Source organism: Petaurus breviceps, unplaced genomic scaffold (genome assembly GCF_028583685.1).
Source record: "Petaurus breviceps papuanus isolate PSGF00001 unplaced genomic scaffold, PetGlider_PUasm1.0 175, whole genome shotgun sequence".
Classification (NCBI taxonomy): domain Eukaryota; kingdom Metazoa; phylum Chordata; class Mammalia; order Diprotodontia; family Petauridae; genus Petaurus; species Petaurus breviceps.
The window spans coordinates 30,943,916-30,959,849 of record NW_027185764.1 but is presented as its reverse complement, the minus strand read 5'-3'; the positions used below and the strand labels follow the sequence as shown (position 1 = coordinate 30,959,849).

At 35.5% G+C, this 15,934-nt stretch overlaps 2 protein-coding genes across 6 annotated transcripts in view; both read right to left on the bottom strand.

Annotated features, from left to right (window-relative positions):
* The window catches only part of MSH3 (mutS homolog 3), a 229,874-nt gene that overhangs the window by 2,808 nt on the left and 211,132 nt on the right, over positions 1 to 15,934 (bottom strand). For all 4 annotated transcript variants that reach the window (XM_069085027.1, XM_069085028.1, XM_069085029.1 and 1 more), the window contains 2 exons: positions 13,252 to 13,438; positions 6,046 to 6,175 (listed from right to left, as the gene is read on the bottom strand). In XM_069085027.1, coding sequence (XP_068941128.1) covers positions 6,046 to 6,175; positions 13,252 to 13,438 — 317 coding nt within the window. The remainder of the gene's footprint in view (positions 1 to 6,045; positions 6,176 to 13,251; positions 13,439 to 15,934) is intronic.
* Positions 1 to 15,934, bottom strand: part of CKMT2 (creatine kinase, mitochondrial 2) — a 511,259-nt gene that overhangs the window by 471,590 nt on the left and 23,735 nt on the right. The window lies entirely within an intron of this gene.

Here is a 15,934-nt window from a genome sequence, read left to right as displayed (position 1 = left end):
TTCAATATATAGGAATGAGGTTATAGGAATATATAGGAATCCTGGTTAACTGAGAGTTAACATATTATATATTATTATCTTTCAAAGAATTACAATATAATAAAATTAACAAGGTTAAAAAAAACCATGATGAAGATAATTTAATCTTTTTATTAATCAGAAAGCACATTAGGATCCTGTCCTGCTACAGGTTTCATTATGAATATAAATGCACATATAAATAAATATGACCAAAAGGGAAAAAATTCTAAGCTATTTGAACATTCTAGTTGCTTACATTCTAGATAAATGGCAAGTATGCTTTGCTAAACTACCCAGTAATGTAATTCAAATTGCAGTCATCATAATTCAAATTTGACTTCTGATCTCTAAAATGAGTAGCTTTTATTAATCATTTGTATTTGGTTTTAAAATAACTTTTCAAAACTTAGAAATATTATGATTAACCTGTCCAGTTATTATTCTCCTGCACAGAATTCTGTTTACAACCACTTTAAGAAAAATATCAGAGCTCTGCAGGCCTTCAGGTCTTTTGCTGGCACCATCTTATAACAAATTCTTTTTGGTCCTTCACTAACTAAATCCCTGTAGGATCAGACCAAGATAAAAAACCACAAATATGAGAATCCAGCATGTTTTGTTCTTTTTAACAGGTGAAAACCAAACACCCCAAAGCATCAACAGAATGTAGCTTGACAGAGAAAAGTACAATGGAATTTTCCATCATCTTTTTCTCTCACATTAGTAAGAGGCCTTTCTAATACCTTTCTAATGAGGGCTGACAGCAGTAGGAGGTGAAAAGAATGCTGACTCTGAAGAATACAGAAACTCAAGTTCTCCATTACAAAGAGCTAAGAATATTTTTTTAATTAAAAAAAAAATCAAGACAACAAAGAACAGGTGAGGAAGTAGGTGGGAGCAGACTGAAACCTAAGTATAGAGAAACCCTTGCCAACTAACCAGTGCCCTCTTTTCCCCAATCTGAGAAATAGTTACATCTCTGGGAAGAGAGTGAGGGACAATTAAAAAATAAGAGAAGAGTGAGATGGATCCTACACAGGGCCTTATATAGCAAACAGAATAAACTTGGTATTATCACAATGAATTAATCAGGCACAATGAAATCAGAATATGTAAAAAAAATCCTTTCATTCTCTAATAATCAAGAAGGTGAAGACAGACCTCTGAAAGAGTTTGAAAATAACAGATGCCAACAGACATTTAAGCACCTACTATGTGCTGGGCACTGTGCTAAGGGCTGGCAACACATGGTTAAGAGACTAAATATTCACTTGTACCAATAACCCTTAGCGCCATGCCCAGAACATAGTAGGTATGTAAGAGATACTTGATGACTTCCATAAAGGGGCAAAGTTGTTATAATCACAGTCAATCCTCAACATCGGGGCATTTAACTTTTGTCATATATACTTGTGTTAGATATGCCCAGCTAGCCTCAGTAGAAAAAAAATGAGAGGCACAATGAGCACAAGGTCATAGCCACAAAAAAAAGTAAAGTATCTGGAAGAGTGCTTGTGAATCCCTTTCAGAAAGTGCAAAAGTAACCTCTGAAATGCTGGCTGGGCAGGGCTCTCAATGGGAAACGTTCAACTGCAGAGAAGGAGATTAGAGAGGGCAGATTTCCCCCTTTCCCTTTTTAACTTTAGAGCTCTTCTGACACCACTGTCCCTGTCCCTTCCCATCCTGCCATGCTGCCTCTCCCCTCCCCAGCATTTTATGGGTTATGTCATGGTCACTGTATTAGGAAAAGGGAGTATCATCAGAATTAATGATTGTTATAAAGAACCGTGGGCAGAAAAGTGTATTTCAGCAATCTCTAGCTAAAGATGACAGTTTTTGGTGGTCACAAGAACCTAACACCCTATTTCCCATAGGTTCAATGTATCAGCATTTCTGTTTTTGACCTTTAGGTCATTTTCTAGGAATGTTATCCCTGTGAAAATTAAGGATTTAATTCTTGCAGGAAATCTGTTAGAGTTGAGTTGTATTTTTCATTTCTTATCTTCATTAACCTAGGATAATTAATATGGGAAAAGACCACTAAAAGTTGTTAATTCATTTACCAACATTTCATAGTAAGTGGTATGGAGTAAAGGTTTCTGACTTATTTTATTTTGAAAAATAAAACTAAAATTATTAAAATAAGTTTACCTTATTTAACAAGATGTAGATGACGACTTCAACCATTTACTAATTTTTAGAGTAAAGAATGAATTGTGTTGATTTGGGTGGAAAGGGGGCATAATTTCTCCAACAAAACTGTATCATGCCACAATATATTGATCATGTTTGACTTATACAGCACACTCATAAAAAAGGCCTTTGTTATAAAAATATCTGAGAGCTTCATCAATTTCTCCAAAGTCCTCTATTTATCCTTTGATATTCAAATCATCCTCTTTTGAAGTTTCTCCTGATAATTAGCATGAGACTGACAAGGCATCTGAAATCCCTGGACAAGAGGGTTGAGTGTGGACTTGTTTTATAAGTGGCCAATTCATGAGTGAATGTTTTTGTGCTATGATGACTTCTGCTTCTTAAGTTGGAGCTTGGCCTAGGAGATGGAGGGCCAACCTTGATGTCAAGACCTGGGCAGAGTTCAAATCCTGCCTTCAATACACTGGCTGTTTGATCTTCAACAAGTCATTTAAGTTTTGAGGGCCACAGACAACCCAATCAGACTTTAAACTGTAGCTCTGTGTTGTTAGATGGATTCAAGGGACCTTCCTATAAGGAAGAAATCACAGGTCTTTAGAACACAACAAAAAATTGACTTGGAGCATAATTTTATTATTTTGAATGCCAATAAAATCCTTTCACTTTTATCTCTTATTTTATGACATATTTTTGGTCATATTCTTTATTTATTTGATTTGTTGTCGTTCAGTTATTTCAGTCCTGTCCAACTCTTTGTGACCCCATCATGGAGTTTTCTTGGCAAGGACACTGGAATGATTTACCATTTTCTTCTCCAGTTCATTCTACAGATGAGGAAACTGAGATAAACAGGACTAAATTACTTGCCCAGGGTCACACAATTAGGAAGTGTTTGAAGCCAGATTTGAACTCAGGAGGATGAGTCTTCCTGACTCTAGGCCCAGCACTCTATCTGCTGAGCCTCCTAGCTGCCCAGATTTATTTGATACTGAGCCTTTAGGAACAGTTTGACAGCTTCTAGTTATAACATTTCCCTATTTTGCCTTACCTACCCAAAAACTTAGGAGCCTAATTCAGTGCCAAACTGTCACAATCAACTCGTCTCATCCTTTATACGGTACTTTAAGGTTTGCAAAGTGTTTTATCTGAATTGTCTCATTTGATGCTCACAATAACCTTGCGATGTAGATACTATTATTACCTCTATTTTACTATATTGAGTTTGAGAGGGGTTAAGTGACTTGCCTCGGGTGATACAGCCGGAGTGTATGAGGCAGAATCCAAACTTGGGTCTTCCTGACTCTGTTCCACATCCAACACTCTATAGCCACTGAGTTTTCTAGCTGCCTGGGAGCATCTATTCCTTCTGTTTTCATTAGATGGGCCATTCTGTGTCAGCCTTCTGAGTATTATTAATGTGTAAACAAGTTAAAGTCCTTTGAGAAGTAGACAGACTAATACTTAATACAAGTTCCTATGAAGAGATATAACTATTGCTATAGGACATTTTCCAGTAATGCACTGTGGGCAAAAAGCAGGGGCCGCCTTTAAATTTTTTTTCTTTCTTTTTGGAGGCAATTGGAGTTAAGTGACTTGCCCAGGGTCACATAGCTAGCAAGTGTCTGAGACCAGATTTGAACTCACATCCTCCTGACTCCAGGTCAGGTGCCCTATCTACTGTGCCACCTGCCTTTAAATTTCTTACAGGTTCATTTCTTTATTTGATTTAGTACCACTTTCTGATATTTTTTTTAGCTATATCAATATTTTTCTATTTTGAACACCTATGCCTGATGATTTTTGCAATGATCTGGAAGAGCAGCAATTTCTCAATTTAACACATCAACTATTCACAGAAGCACTGTGCCAGGCCTGAGGACTTAAAGAAATTATTACATGGTTAAGTTAAAATGTAAATGAACTGTATATATTACACAACATCATGCTATGTTTATATAATATATATGTGTGCCAAAATACATAATATAATAATAGCCCTAAACAAAAGCCCTATTTCAATGCTACTTTGAGGGATGGAGATGATTCTAGATTCTCCAAGACAGCTGGTGGGTCTTATCAAGATGGTAAAGCTTTGAATGTAAGTCCAGTAATAAACTGCCATCTGAAAAACAGTTTAACTAAACTCAAAAACATTATTTCAAGGCTGATATTTCAGGTTCTTTTTTTTGGTGGGGGGGAGGGAGGGAAAGGTGGTCACAGAAACTCATTTAACCATATATAAAAGCATGAAGGAGTTGTTATGCGTCAGAGACATCATACCTTCACAGTTAAAATTATGGAAGGATGTTTTATCTGTAGTTGTATTAGTGCTGTATTTCTATAGGCTACTGAGTCTCATTTTCATGAAATGGATCATCTCTGTAAGAGCAGTAATTAAGGTAAACCCAGGAAAAAAATTTTTGACTGATCAAACTTCAAAAGAAAAGTTTCATCCCAGGTTTCAAGGATGAATAACAATACAGTACACTCTAGTGGTAGAATAACTTCCACAAGTGTATCTATATAAGATTCTGTTGAGCAATGCATCATTGGGTCTTAGGCACTTATATCATTCTCTACTCATGGATCAAGATGAAACAGGCAAACTTTATATTCACATGAATATAAATCCAGTTGAGTTTCCAAGGCAAGAAAAGTATTTAGAAATGATGTGTGCGCGCACACACACACACACACACACACACACACACACACACAGCTATTCCTTGGAATTATACCAGTTGTCTGCTTCATTTGCAATGGGGTTGCTTTCTTTTTATTTATCTTGTTAAATGTGTGGGAGCATCTGCGTTTATGTATATTATGTTCCAGATGGACTGTAGTAATAAAACATTAATGCTGCAAGTTATCCGATCACATAAATGAAGTTATTTTCAAAGAGCCAAATAATGTGTATAATTAATTCAATAATACAGTTTATTTCTAACCACAAAAAGATAGACACTAAATGCTGTCAATAAATTCAGTGCCCCTTTCTCCTACTTTTTTTTTTTAATATTTGCTGGAAATAAGCCTTGGTATGAAGTAACAGGAGCTAAGGCATCCATCCCATCTTCTATTTTTTCTAATTCCCTCCTATATTAACTTTATTTACTTTCAGGTCCCCGGCCTCTGCCCATTTTCAGAATAAGAAGTACACAAGGCTATGTAAACATAGGACAAAGTGATAATTCAGACATCCACGATTCTGTTGTTACAGGTACTGCCTCCATTAACAGATCTCAACCTTTGTACAACCTAGTAAATGACCTTTCAGAGTTGTGGTTCCTGAAAAATTCATCACCTGGTAGACAACTGGGCAATGAGACTCTCCAACCTTAACCAAATTGGTCCTTGAAAGAAAAAAATTTAGTCCATCACTCCTATTATACAAAAAACAATGGTGGAAACTAACAAAATTTCTATTTGGTTGAGACTGTATTTAAGCACCCAATGTCTCCTAAATACCCAAATTAGGCATCACAATAGGACTTTGTTGTTGTTGTGGTCTCATTTGGAGTTTTTTTGGCAAAGATATTGGAGTGGTTTGCCATTTCCTTCTCCAGCTCACTTTACAGATGAGGAAACTGAGGCAAATAGGGTTAAGTGACATGCCCAGGATTACAAAGCTAATAAGTGTCTGAGATCAGATTTGAACTCAGGTCCTCCTGACTCCAAGCCTAGCACTCTATCCCCTGTGACACTAAGATGCTCTCCAACAGAAATTTAAGGGAGAACATCAGTATTTCCACATAATAATAAAGAATTAATATTAATAAACAATGAAGTACATACTTCTATAAAAGTTCCAATCAAACTGAAACTTAAGTTGAAACCTGCTAATCTTTTGCAAGGAATGTTTCATACCTGGGTTCTGTGTACTTTCATCTTCATTAACAAGGAATCCCATGTGGTAGTTCCCTACCCATTGTGGATATGTTTTTTCTAGTTCACACACAGGAGGATAATGTGTGACAAACAGCGTCAATGACTTCACCTAAAATAATAGAAAAAATAATGTTTAAAGACACATTTTTCAGGTTTGTAAACTTATTCTGAAATCCTTTCTTGTAGGAAGTGATCACATAGGACAGGAAATAATGAAACTCAATCAAGGACTGACAGCTAATAGAATACCATTTACATTATGAAATGAAATCAGACCCACAAGCTGAGCTACTGAGGGCTTCTTCAAAGCTGGGAGTGTCAATCATGTAGAGGTCAGCCACCATCATGCTCCCTTTCCATCAGTATCTCTATAAGAAGGCATAGTGTACCTTCTCACACTATGAGGTCTTCCACTTGGATTTGTAAAAAGCTAGGGGAGATTGTTGGGGGTGTGTATGTACATGCATATATGGATATATATACATACACACACATACTTATACATCCAGATATATACATACACACACATGAGAGCTATAAATCTAGATATATATAGATATCTCTTGCTCTCTATAGATAGATGGATATACACACACACACACACACACATACATACATACATATATAACTTCAAACTACTTAGCCTTCATTAGATTTAATTTTCTTTTTTAACATCTGGTTAAGTTAGTAATCCTGAAAAAATTAAAATAGAAGTGGCATGTTCAATTCAGTATCACACTGTATTATTTAAATTAATAGTTCATACTAGTTCTGATAATATTAGTCAGACTTGTTTGCTTTGTATCATGTCAGGATGATGGAAGCCATGGTAAGTGGGCCATGACAAGCTTGGCCTTTATCACAATTAGAATAATACTCTTGATCTTCACTTTAAACAGATGGAGAAGACTCATTAAAAATAAAATTTTAAATGACACAAACTAGTAGATGTGAAGGCAGGTAAATTTCAGTTACAAAACATATGAGCGAAAAAAGAAAAAATCAAATGAGCCAAATGGTGTTTTTTTTACTCTTTTGTAAGTCATTTTTCTTGCAAAACACTCCCTATGTGTTAGCTCCTATGACTACCTCTTTCATTAAGAGTGGGGATTCATTTTTGTTGGTTTATTTATTTTTTGCAATCATATATAAAAGCAAATTTTAAAATTCTTTTAAAAAAAATTTTGAGTTCCAAATTCTCTCCCTCCCGCTTCTCCTTACCCCCAACTTGAGAAGGCAAGCAATTTGTGAATCACGAAAATGAATCATGTAAAACATATTTCCTTATTAATTATGCTGTGAAAGAAAACAAAGAGAAAAAAAAACACAAAACAAAACAAAAAGCCCCAAACCCAAGAAAAAATAAAGTTTTAAAAAAAATATGCTTTGATCTGTATTTAGACTCCATCAGTTCTTTTGCTGGACATGGACAACATTTTTCGTCGTAAGCTCTTTGGAATTATCTTGGATCATTGTTTTGCTGAGAATAGCTAAGTCAATCAACAGTGATTCGGAGTATTTTTTTTAATATGATTATAGATAGCTTTGACTTCTGAAAACTGCCTATTTATTATCCTTTGACCATGTATCAACTGGGGAATGATTTGTGTTCTTACGAATTTGAATCAGTTCTCTTTATATGAGGCCTTTATCAGAGAAACTCGATACGTTTTTTTTTCACAGTTGTGATTACTGTGTATTTACCTTCATCTTAACTTTTCACTTGTTTATCTTTCACCCTGTTCCTCCTCAAGTGTTTTCCTTCTGACCACCATGTCCCCCAATCCTTCTTCTTTTATTCCTTTACCCTCCTACTTCCCCATAGGGTAAGATAGATTTCTATACCCAACTGAATATGTATATTATTCCCTCTTTGAGTCAATTCAGATAAGAGTGAGCTTGAAGCATTCCCCTTCACTGTAAAAGCTCTTTCAAGCCTCTATTCTGTCTGATAATTTACTCCTTTCCCATCCTCCTCCTCCCAGTGTTTCTCTTTCTCACCTTTTAACTTAAATTTTTTAGATATCATAATCAACTCATACCCATGCCCTCTGTATATATGTATACTCTTTCTAACTGCCCTAATAATGATAAAGTTCTTAGGTGTTACAAGTATCATCTTCCCATGGAGGAAGGTAACAGTTTAACATCATGGAATCCCACATAATTTCTCCTTCCTATTTACCTTTTCGTACTTTTCTTCAGTCTTGTATTTGAAAGTCAAATTTTCTAAATGACTGAAAGTCCTCCATTTCATTGAATTTTCCCCCTGAAGGATTATACTCAGTTTTGCTGGGTAGGTGATTCTTGATTGAAGTCCTAGCTCCCTTGGCCTCTGGAATATCATATTCTAAACTTTTCACTCCTTTTTTATGGAAATTGCTAAATCTTATGTTATCCTGACTGGCTCCACAATATTTGAATGGTTTCTTACTAGATGTTTGCAGTATTTTCTCCTTGGCCTGGGAGCTCTGGAACTTGGCTCTAATATTCCCATGAATTTTCATTTTGGGATCTCTTTCAGGAGGTGACCTGTGGATTCTTTGAAATACTATTTTACCCTCTGGTTCTAGGATATTAGAGCAGTTTTCCTTAATAATTTCTTAAAAGATGATATCTAGGCTCTTCTGCTGATCATGGTTTCAGTTAGTCTAATCAGTCTTAATTTCTCTCTCCTAGAACTGTTTTTTAGGTTAGTTCTTTTCCCAATAAGGAAGGCAGTTCACATTTTTTTCTGTTTCTTCATTCTTTTGATTTTGTTTTCTTGTTTCTTGATGTCTCATAAAGTCATTAGCTTCCACTTGCCTAATTCTAATTTTTAAGAAATTATTTTCTTCAGTGAGCTTTTGTACATCCTTTTCCATTTGGCCAGTTCTACTTTTTTAATGAGTTCTTTTAATCAGTGAATTTTTGTACCTCTTTTTCCATTTGGCCAATTTTACTTTATAAGGAGTTTTTTCCTTCAGTAGATTTTTGTGCCCCTTTTACCATTTGGCCTAAACTGTGTTTTTAAGGTTTTATTTTCTTCAGTATTTTTTGTTCTTCCTTTACTATGCTGTTGACTCAGGTTTTTTTTTTTCCATGATTTTCTTGCATTACTCTCATTTCTTTTCCCAATTTTTCTTCTACATTTCTTATTTGATTTTAAAAATCCTTTTTGAGCCCTTCCAGGAATTCTTTTTTTTGGGCCTGAGACCAATTCACATTATTCTTTGAGACTTTGGATGTAGCAGTTTTTACTTTGTTATTTTCTTCTGAGTTTGTATTTTGATCTTCCTTGTCACAACAGTAACTTTCCATGGCCAGGTTTTTGTTATTGTTTGATCATTTTTTCCAGCTAATTTCTTCACTTTTAACTTTTATGTTAAAGTTGGGCTCTGTTCCCTGGGTAGGAGTACTGTCCCAAGCTTCAGATTTTTCATGCTGCTGTTTTCAGAGCTAGTGCTGGGAGTCTGTAAGTTTTCAATTCTTGCAAAGAGGTATATTCTAAGTGGCCACTGCTTTGTGCTCTGGTCTATGAGCAACTATGGGCACCCTTTTCCACCATGGAACTGTGACCAGGGTTCCTGTTCCTGCTAATGTTCCTCCTTGCCCTGGGACTGAGACCTAGATTCATGTATGGGCAATGCAACAGGATACTGAGCCCAGTGCCAGCAAAGGGGTCCTATAATCAACCCCCTTCTGACCAAGTATCCAACTCCTTAACATATGTGAGCTGAGAGCTCTAGGAGTTGTCACTGCCAATTCAGTCCCCTCCAAGGTCTTCTTGCTGGCTTGCTGTGGCATGGCCTGCACTGAACTGTGTTGCACTCTCGCCCCAGGGAGACAGACTTTTCTTACCAATCTTCCAAGTTGTCTTGGGCTTCAAAATTGTTTCACTTTGTCCCTTTGCTGGTTCTGCTACTCCAGAATTCTTTTTGGCGTGTTATTTTAAAGTTGGGTTCCTGCCTTTATTCTACTACTTTGGCTACATCCCAGCTATAGCAGCGATTCTTAACCTTTCTGAGTGTCAAGGGCCCCTGTGACAGTCTGGAAAAACCTCTGGATCCCTTCTCATAGAAGTGTTTTTAAATGTATAAGATAAAAATACATAAGATAACAAAGAAAACCATTATACTGAAATGCAGTCATCAAAATATTTTTAAAAACAAGAGCATGGACCCCAAGTTAAAAAACCCCTGATTTAAAGCAAAAGTCACTGAATCACAGTAAAAAAAAAATATCACATAATAAAGCAAACTAATTAAGGTCTTATTAGTTATATAAATATAGAAATATCAATTTCAATCTATATTGTTTATTTGAGGGCTAAGGAAAAAACTGAGGTAGACGAGAGGAAAAAGAAATAAAGAGGGAAGGAATGACAAAGAGATAGAGAGAAACAAAAAGAAGGAAATTGAAAGGCAAGTAAAACTAGGGGAACAGAAGGGCTGGACACTGAAAGAAATTAACACAAATTCAATCATAGAAAAAAAAACACACAGAAAAAGAATTGAAACATACACAATAGGAGATTTCTATGAGCTATATTTACATTCTTGTGCTTAATTTCATTGTCTTCTGTTTCCACTGCAATCTCTCCCTCTCTATTCACTTCTTTCCTGGTCCCTCCTATAAACATGTTCCTCTTCAAAACAAAATCTGCTTCTTTGCAATTTCTAACCATTACTCCTAGTTCTAGAGTCAATCAGAACAACTTTAATTCTTCTATATGACAACCTTACACATTCTGGAAGACAGTTATTGTTCTCCTTCCATCTTCCCACCTCAAGGTTTCTCTCCTCTACTTCCTTCAACTGATCTTTGTAGATGACATGATCTCAAAATCCTTCACCATTGTGGCTCTCCTCCTTTGGAAACTTTCCAGATTCATTCTCCCCGCCCAAAAAAACGTGGCACCTGGAACTTAATTACAATGTTCTAGATATAGTCTAGCCAAGAGAGAGCATATTGGAAACATACCATAGATGGACATAACTCATGAAAATCTTTACCTTTTGTGCATGATTCAGGACTCTCTCTTTCTCCTCTGTCTTGTTTTGTCTTGTCTTGTCTGTCTGTCTGTCTGTCTGTCTCTCTCTCTCCCTAGTCTTAGAAGCTATTTCTTTCCTAAATTGTCTAAAGCTGCATTAGCCTCTTTTTGGCAGCCATAGCTCAATGCTAACTTACATTGATTGTACTTTCAGGCTGTTAAATATATTCTTACTTCTATTTAATCACATATTTTCTGTCTTATACATATTCAAGTTGATTTTTGAAACCCAAGAGTTTATACTTATCCATATTAAATTTCACCTTCAGAGATTCAAGATCTTTAAAAATTCTCATTGTTATAACTAACATATTAGCTATTCCTTCCAACTCTACATTATCTGAAAATGTGATAAGTACATTTAAGTCAAGTCATTGATAAAGGTGTTAAACATGGGCATTCCAATAGATAAAGGACCTTTGCTGCTCACGATGAACTATTCTTAACTATTTCTATAAGTCTAGTTGTTCAGTAGACAGCTAAGTGGTGCAGTGGATAGAGAATCAGCTCCAGAGTCAGGAGGACCTTAATTCAAATTAAGCCTCAGACACCAGCTGTGTGACCCTTGGCAAGTCACTTAACCCTGTTTGCCTTGGTTTCCTCTTCTGTAAAATGAGCTGGAAATGGCAAACCCCTCCAATATCTTTGCCAAGGAAACATCAAGTGCGGTCACAGAGAGTTAGATATGACTGAAATGAATGAACAACAACAAAGTTGTTGAGCAAGTTCTGAATCTACCTAACTGAAATCAAGCTGACTGGCCTATTGTTTGGAGACTCCACTCTACTGTCTATTTTGAATCAAGACATTATTTGTCTTTCTCCATGACTGGCTCAATGGTCCTATCTTCAAGTTTCCAAGTAACCCAGGGTGCATGTCCTCTGTGTTATCTGGTGACTTAAATTTCAACTCCTTAATAACAATTTTTGTACTTTCCCTTCCAGTCCAAGAACTATTCTCCTTGGAACAGAAAACGGACAAAATTGAGTAGAGATAAAAGTTAAGTAGTCCTACCTTCTCTCCATCACCTGATATGATGGTGCCAGTTACCCTGAACAGAGTCTGTATCCTCTGAGCTTCCTCTTTTCTCCAATAGAACTATCTTGGTTGTTCTTCATGTTTATTCTGGGTTTTACCTTTCTTGTTATTATTCTTTCAAGGCTTTCTACTGCTAATTTTGAGGTGCCAAGGACTAATATTTAGATAGCAATACAGACAGAAATCTTCCACTAAATCTTACTCTGAAGCCTCATCATGGCATGGAGATTATTCTGAATTCTTCAATGCTGTATCAGAATGGCATAAATCAATGGTATCAAACTCAAATGGATAGAGAAGTTCTAATCTATACATTAGGATCCCTGGGGGCCATATATTGACTTACTGTTAAAATGTAATGTTAATCTGTTTTATTGTATTTTTGTTAAATATCTCCCAATTACCTTTTAATCTAGTTTGGGCTGGATATTTGACACTTCTTGTTTAGGATATAGAATAGTCCACCAAGGTGAATAAGCTTAGAGAATGGTCTCAGTGATGGAGTGAATGTCTGTTTTACACAGACTACTCTAGCTAGGTTTGGACACACTTGATCTTAGCCAAAAGGCCAAGAAGCTATTCAAGTTTGGTTTGGAAAAGCTTAGCATATAGTTGGCCATGGTAAGATGAAATATTTTGGTCACAACAATTTTTGAAGACAGTTTACTAAGTAATAAGGGAATTATAAGATTATAATCTGCAGGAGTGGAAGAAGAATCCATGCTGACAAAGTCACAGATCCTAAAAGTACTGAAATAAGTATGGATGGAAATGTGGCTAGAAACTTTCTTGTGGAGAACACACAAGGATTCTAAAGAAAATTAAAGAAAACAATACAAAAAAAACTGAATATCCTTCAACAATATAAAGAAAACCACAACCTATAAATTCAGTGTATGAAATTTTAATGATAAACACAATCTCCTGAAGCTTTAGTTTTCCAGTCCAAATATGATAATCTTATGAACATGTACTGTACAATCAATTATTTTTAAAAAAATAAATTATAAATGGTAACTATTACTTTTAGAAAGCTTAGGTGTTCAGTTTGGAGAGTTCAATCTAGGGTGCTGAGACTATATACATATTTTATAAAGAAAATGCAATATACTTACATCTTGAATAAAATGCTCCAGAGTAGCATAAGCAATGGCGATCCCATCATGGGTGCTTGTCCCTCTTCCTAATTCATCCAAGATAACCAGGGACTGCGATGTTGCTTTCCTTATGATCTCTGCGGTGTCTGTCAGTTCTTCCATAAAGGTACTCTGTCCCTTGTATATGTTATCTGCAGCTCCCATCCTACAAGTAAGACAGATGTACTATGTCCCCCTTGGACTTCACTTCAATTCATCAAACATTGAGGCAGTGGTTATATGTGTGTTTGTGTGCTCGAGGTGAGGGAAACAGAAACTTACTATGGTCCCTTTACAGATCCAACATATACACTGATAAAAGCAAAATAAGAGAATATTCAGAGAAGGTAAAAAAGATTGTTTTGTGAGGTCTGAGAGGGAAAAGGTTGTTGCCAACAGCAAAGAGGTTAAGGGAAAGATTCATGGAGAAAGAGGCATTCAAGTCGGACTATAAAGGACAGAGAGAAAAATGTTAAATTAAAAAAGAAAACGCATATAAGTTTTTAAAATAATGTTTACTTCTGTTCTGATTTTATCTTCTTCATTGCTGTATCAATCATGTAAACCCCCTCTCTGCTCTTTGTATTTTTCATATCATATTTATGGTAAAATTATATTCCATAAGACTGGTGTGTCACAATAGGAATTCAACAGCTGAAGAGGACAAACCACATATGAGTTGCATGAACTGAGAGAATGAAATGGGAAAAAGCAGGACACAATTAGGCTATAGAGAATATCCTAGATTGAGTGAAGGATATAACGTGGAAGAGAGTAGTAAGACACAAAGTTGATTCCATTATTACATTAACCCTTTGAAAATTTTTTTTAAAAAGGGGGAGGGGGCGAGATCAGGTAGGTGGCACAGTGAATAGAACACCGGCCCTGGAGTCAGGAGAACCTGAGTTCAAATCAAGCCTTAGACACTTAATACTTACTAGCTGTGTGACCTTGGGCAAGTCACTTAACCCCAATGGCCCTGCCTTCCTCCCTCAAAAAAAAAAAGACAAAAAAGAGGTCCTAACAAATTCCTTCTGTGGTGCAAATATAATTGCCATACCTAAACCAGAGAGTCAAAACAGAAAGCTACAGACTAGTAGTCTTAATGAACACTGAATTAAAACTTTTAAATAAAATATTAGCAAAGTAACTACAGCAACATATTGCAAAGATTATATACCATGACTAGCCTAGTTTTATGCCAGAAATGCAGGACTGGCTGAATACTAGGAAAACTATCAACATAACAGACCATATTAATAATAAGAACAATAAAAATTAAATAATTATATGATAATGCAAAAAAAGCTTGTGATAAGATACAATACCCAATCCTGTTTAAAACACTAGAAAACATGAACAAAAGGAGTTTTCCTCAATATGGCAAATAACATTTATATAAAATCAAGAGACAGCTTTATATGGAATGGAGATTAACTAGGAGTTTCCAATAAAAAGAAGCAAAGATATTCAACATCTTTAATATCAACTACTACTGGAATATACTATTAGAAATGCTAACTATAGCAATAATACAAAAGAACTTGTAGGAATTAGCAAAGGAAAAGAGAAAACAAAATGATCACTTTTGAATAAAGCTCAAAAGTTTACTTAGAGAACCATAGAGAAAGAGAATTAATTAAACATTTATTGAAACAATAACTTCAACAAAGATGCAGGATACAAAATAAATCCATGTAAATCATCAGCATTTCTGCATATTACTAACAAAATCCAACAGCTCCTGAAGAGATAAAGAAATTGCTTTTAAAATAATTAAAATACTTGTGAGTCTACCTGCTAAGACATACACGTAGGAACTATATAAATACAACTAACTACCAAGCACTCTCTACAGAAATGAAGACAGACAAATAACTGGAGAAATATTAATTGCTTATGGACAAGCCAAACCAATACATAATAACAATTACAATATTAATTTACTTATTAAGTGCCATATCCATCAAACTCCCTCAAATTACTTTATAGAACTAGAAAAAAATAGTAACAATATTTGTCTTGAAGAACAAAAGGTCAAGATTCTTAAAGGAAATAATGAAAAAAAGTAGGAAGGAAGGGGACTTAGCAATACCAGATCTCAAACTATACTGCAAAGCAGTAATCACCAAAACAGTTTTGTATTGGGTAAGAAATAGAGATGTTTATCAGTGGAACAGATTATAATAGTTACATAACATATAGAAAACAAATGACTACAGTAGTCTAGTGCTTGATAAACCTGAAGATCCTACGTGTATGTTTGACAAAAATTGCTGTGAAAACTGAAAAGCAGTCTGGCATAGATCAGATTTAAATGAATACTTCACACGATATACTAAGATAAGCTCCCAGTGGATACCTAACTTAGACATGAATGAGTAAAAAGGAAATTATCTTTCAGATCTATGGCTGGTGAATAGTTCGTGATAAAAACAAGGACAGATATGGTCACAGAAGGTGGATAATTTTTATTACATAAAATTATAAGCTTTTGCACAAAGTTAATTGAACTAAAATTAGAAAAGAAATAGGGGCGCTAGGTGGTGCAGTAAGAGCGCTGGCCCCCGGGGTGGCTAGGTGGCGCAGTGAGTAAAGCGCCGGGAAAAAAAGGTAGGAAGGAAGGAAGGAAGGAAGGAAGGAAGGAAGGAAGGAAGGAAGG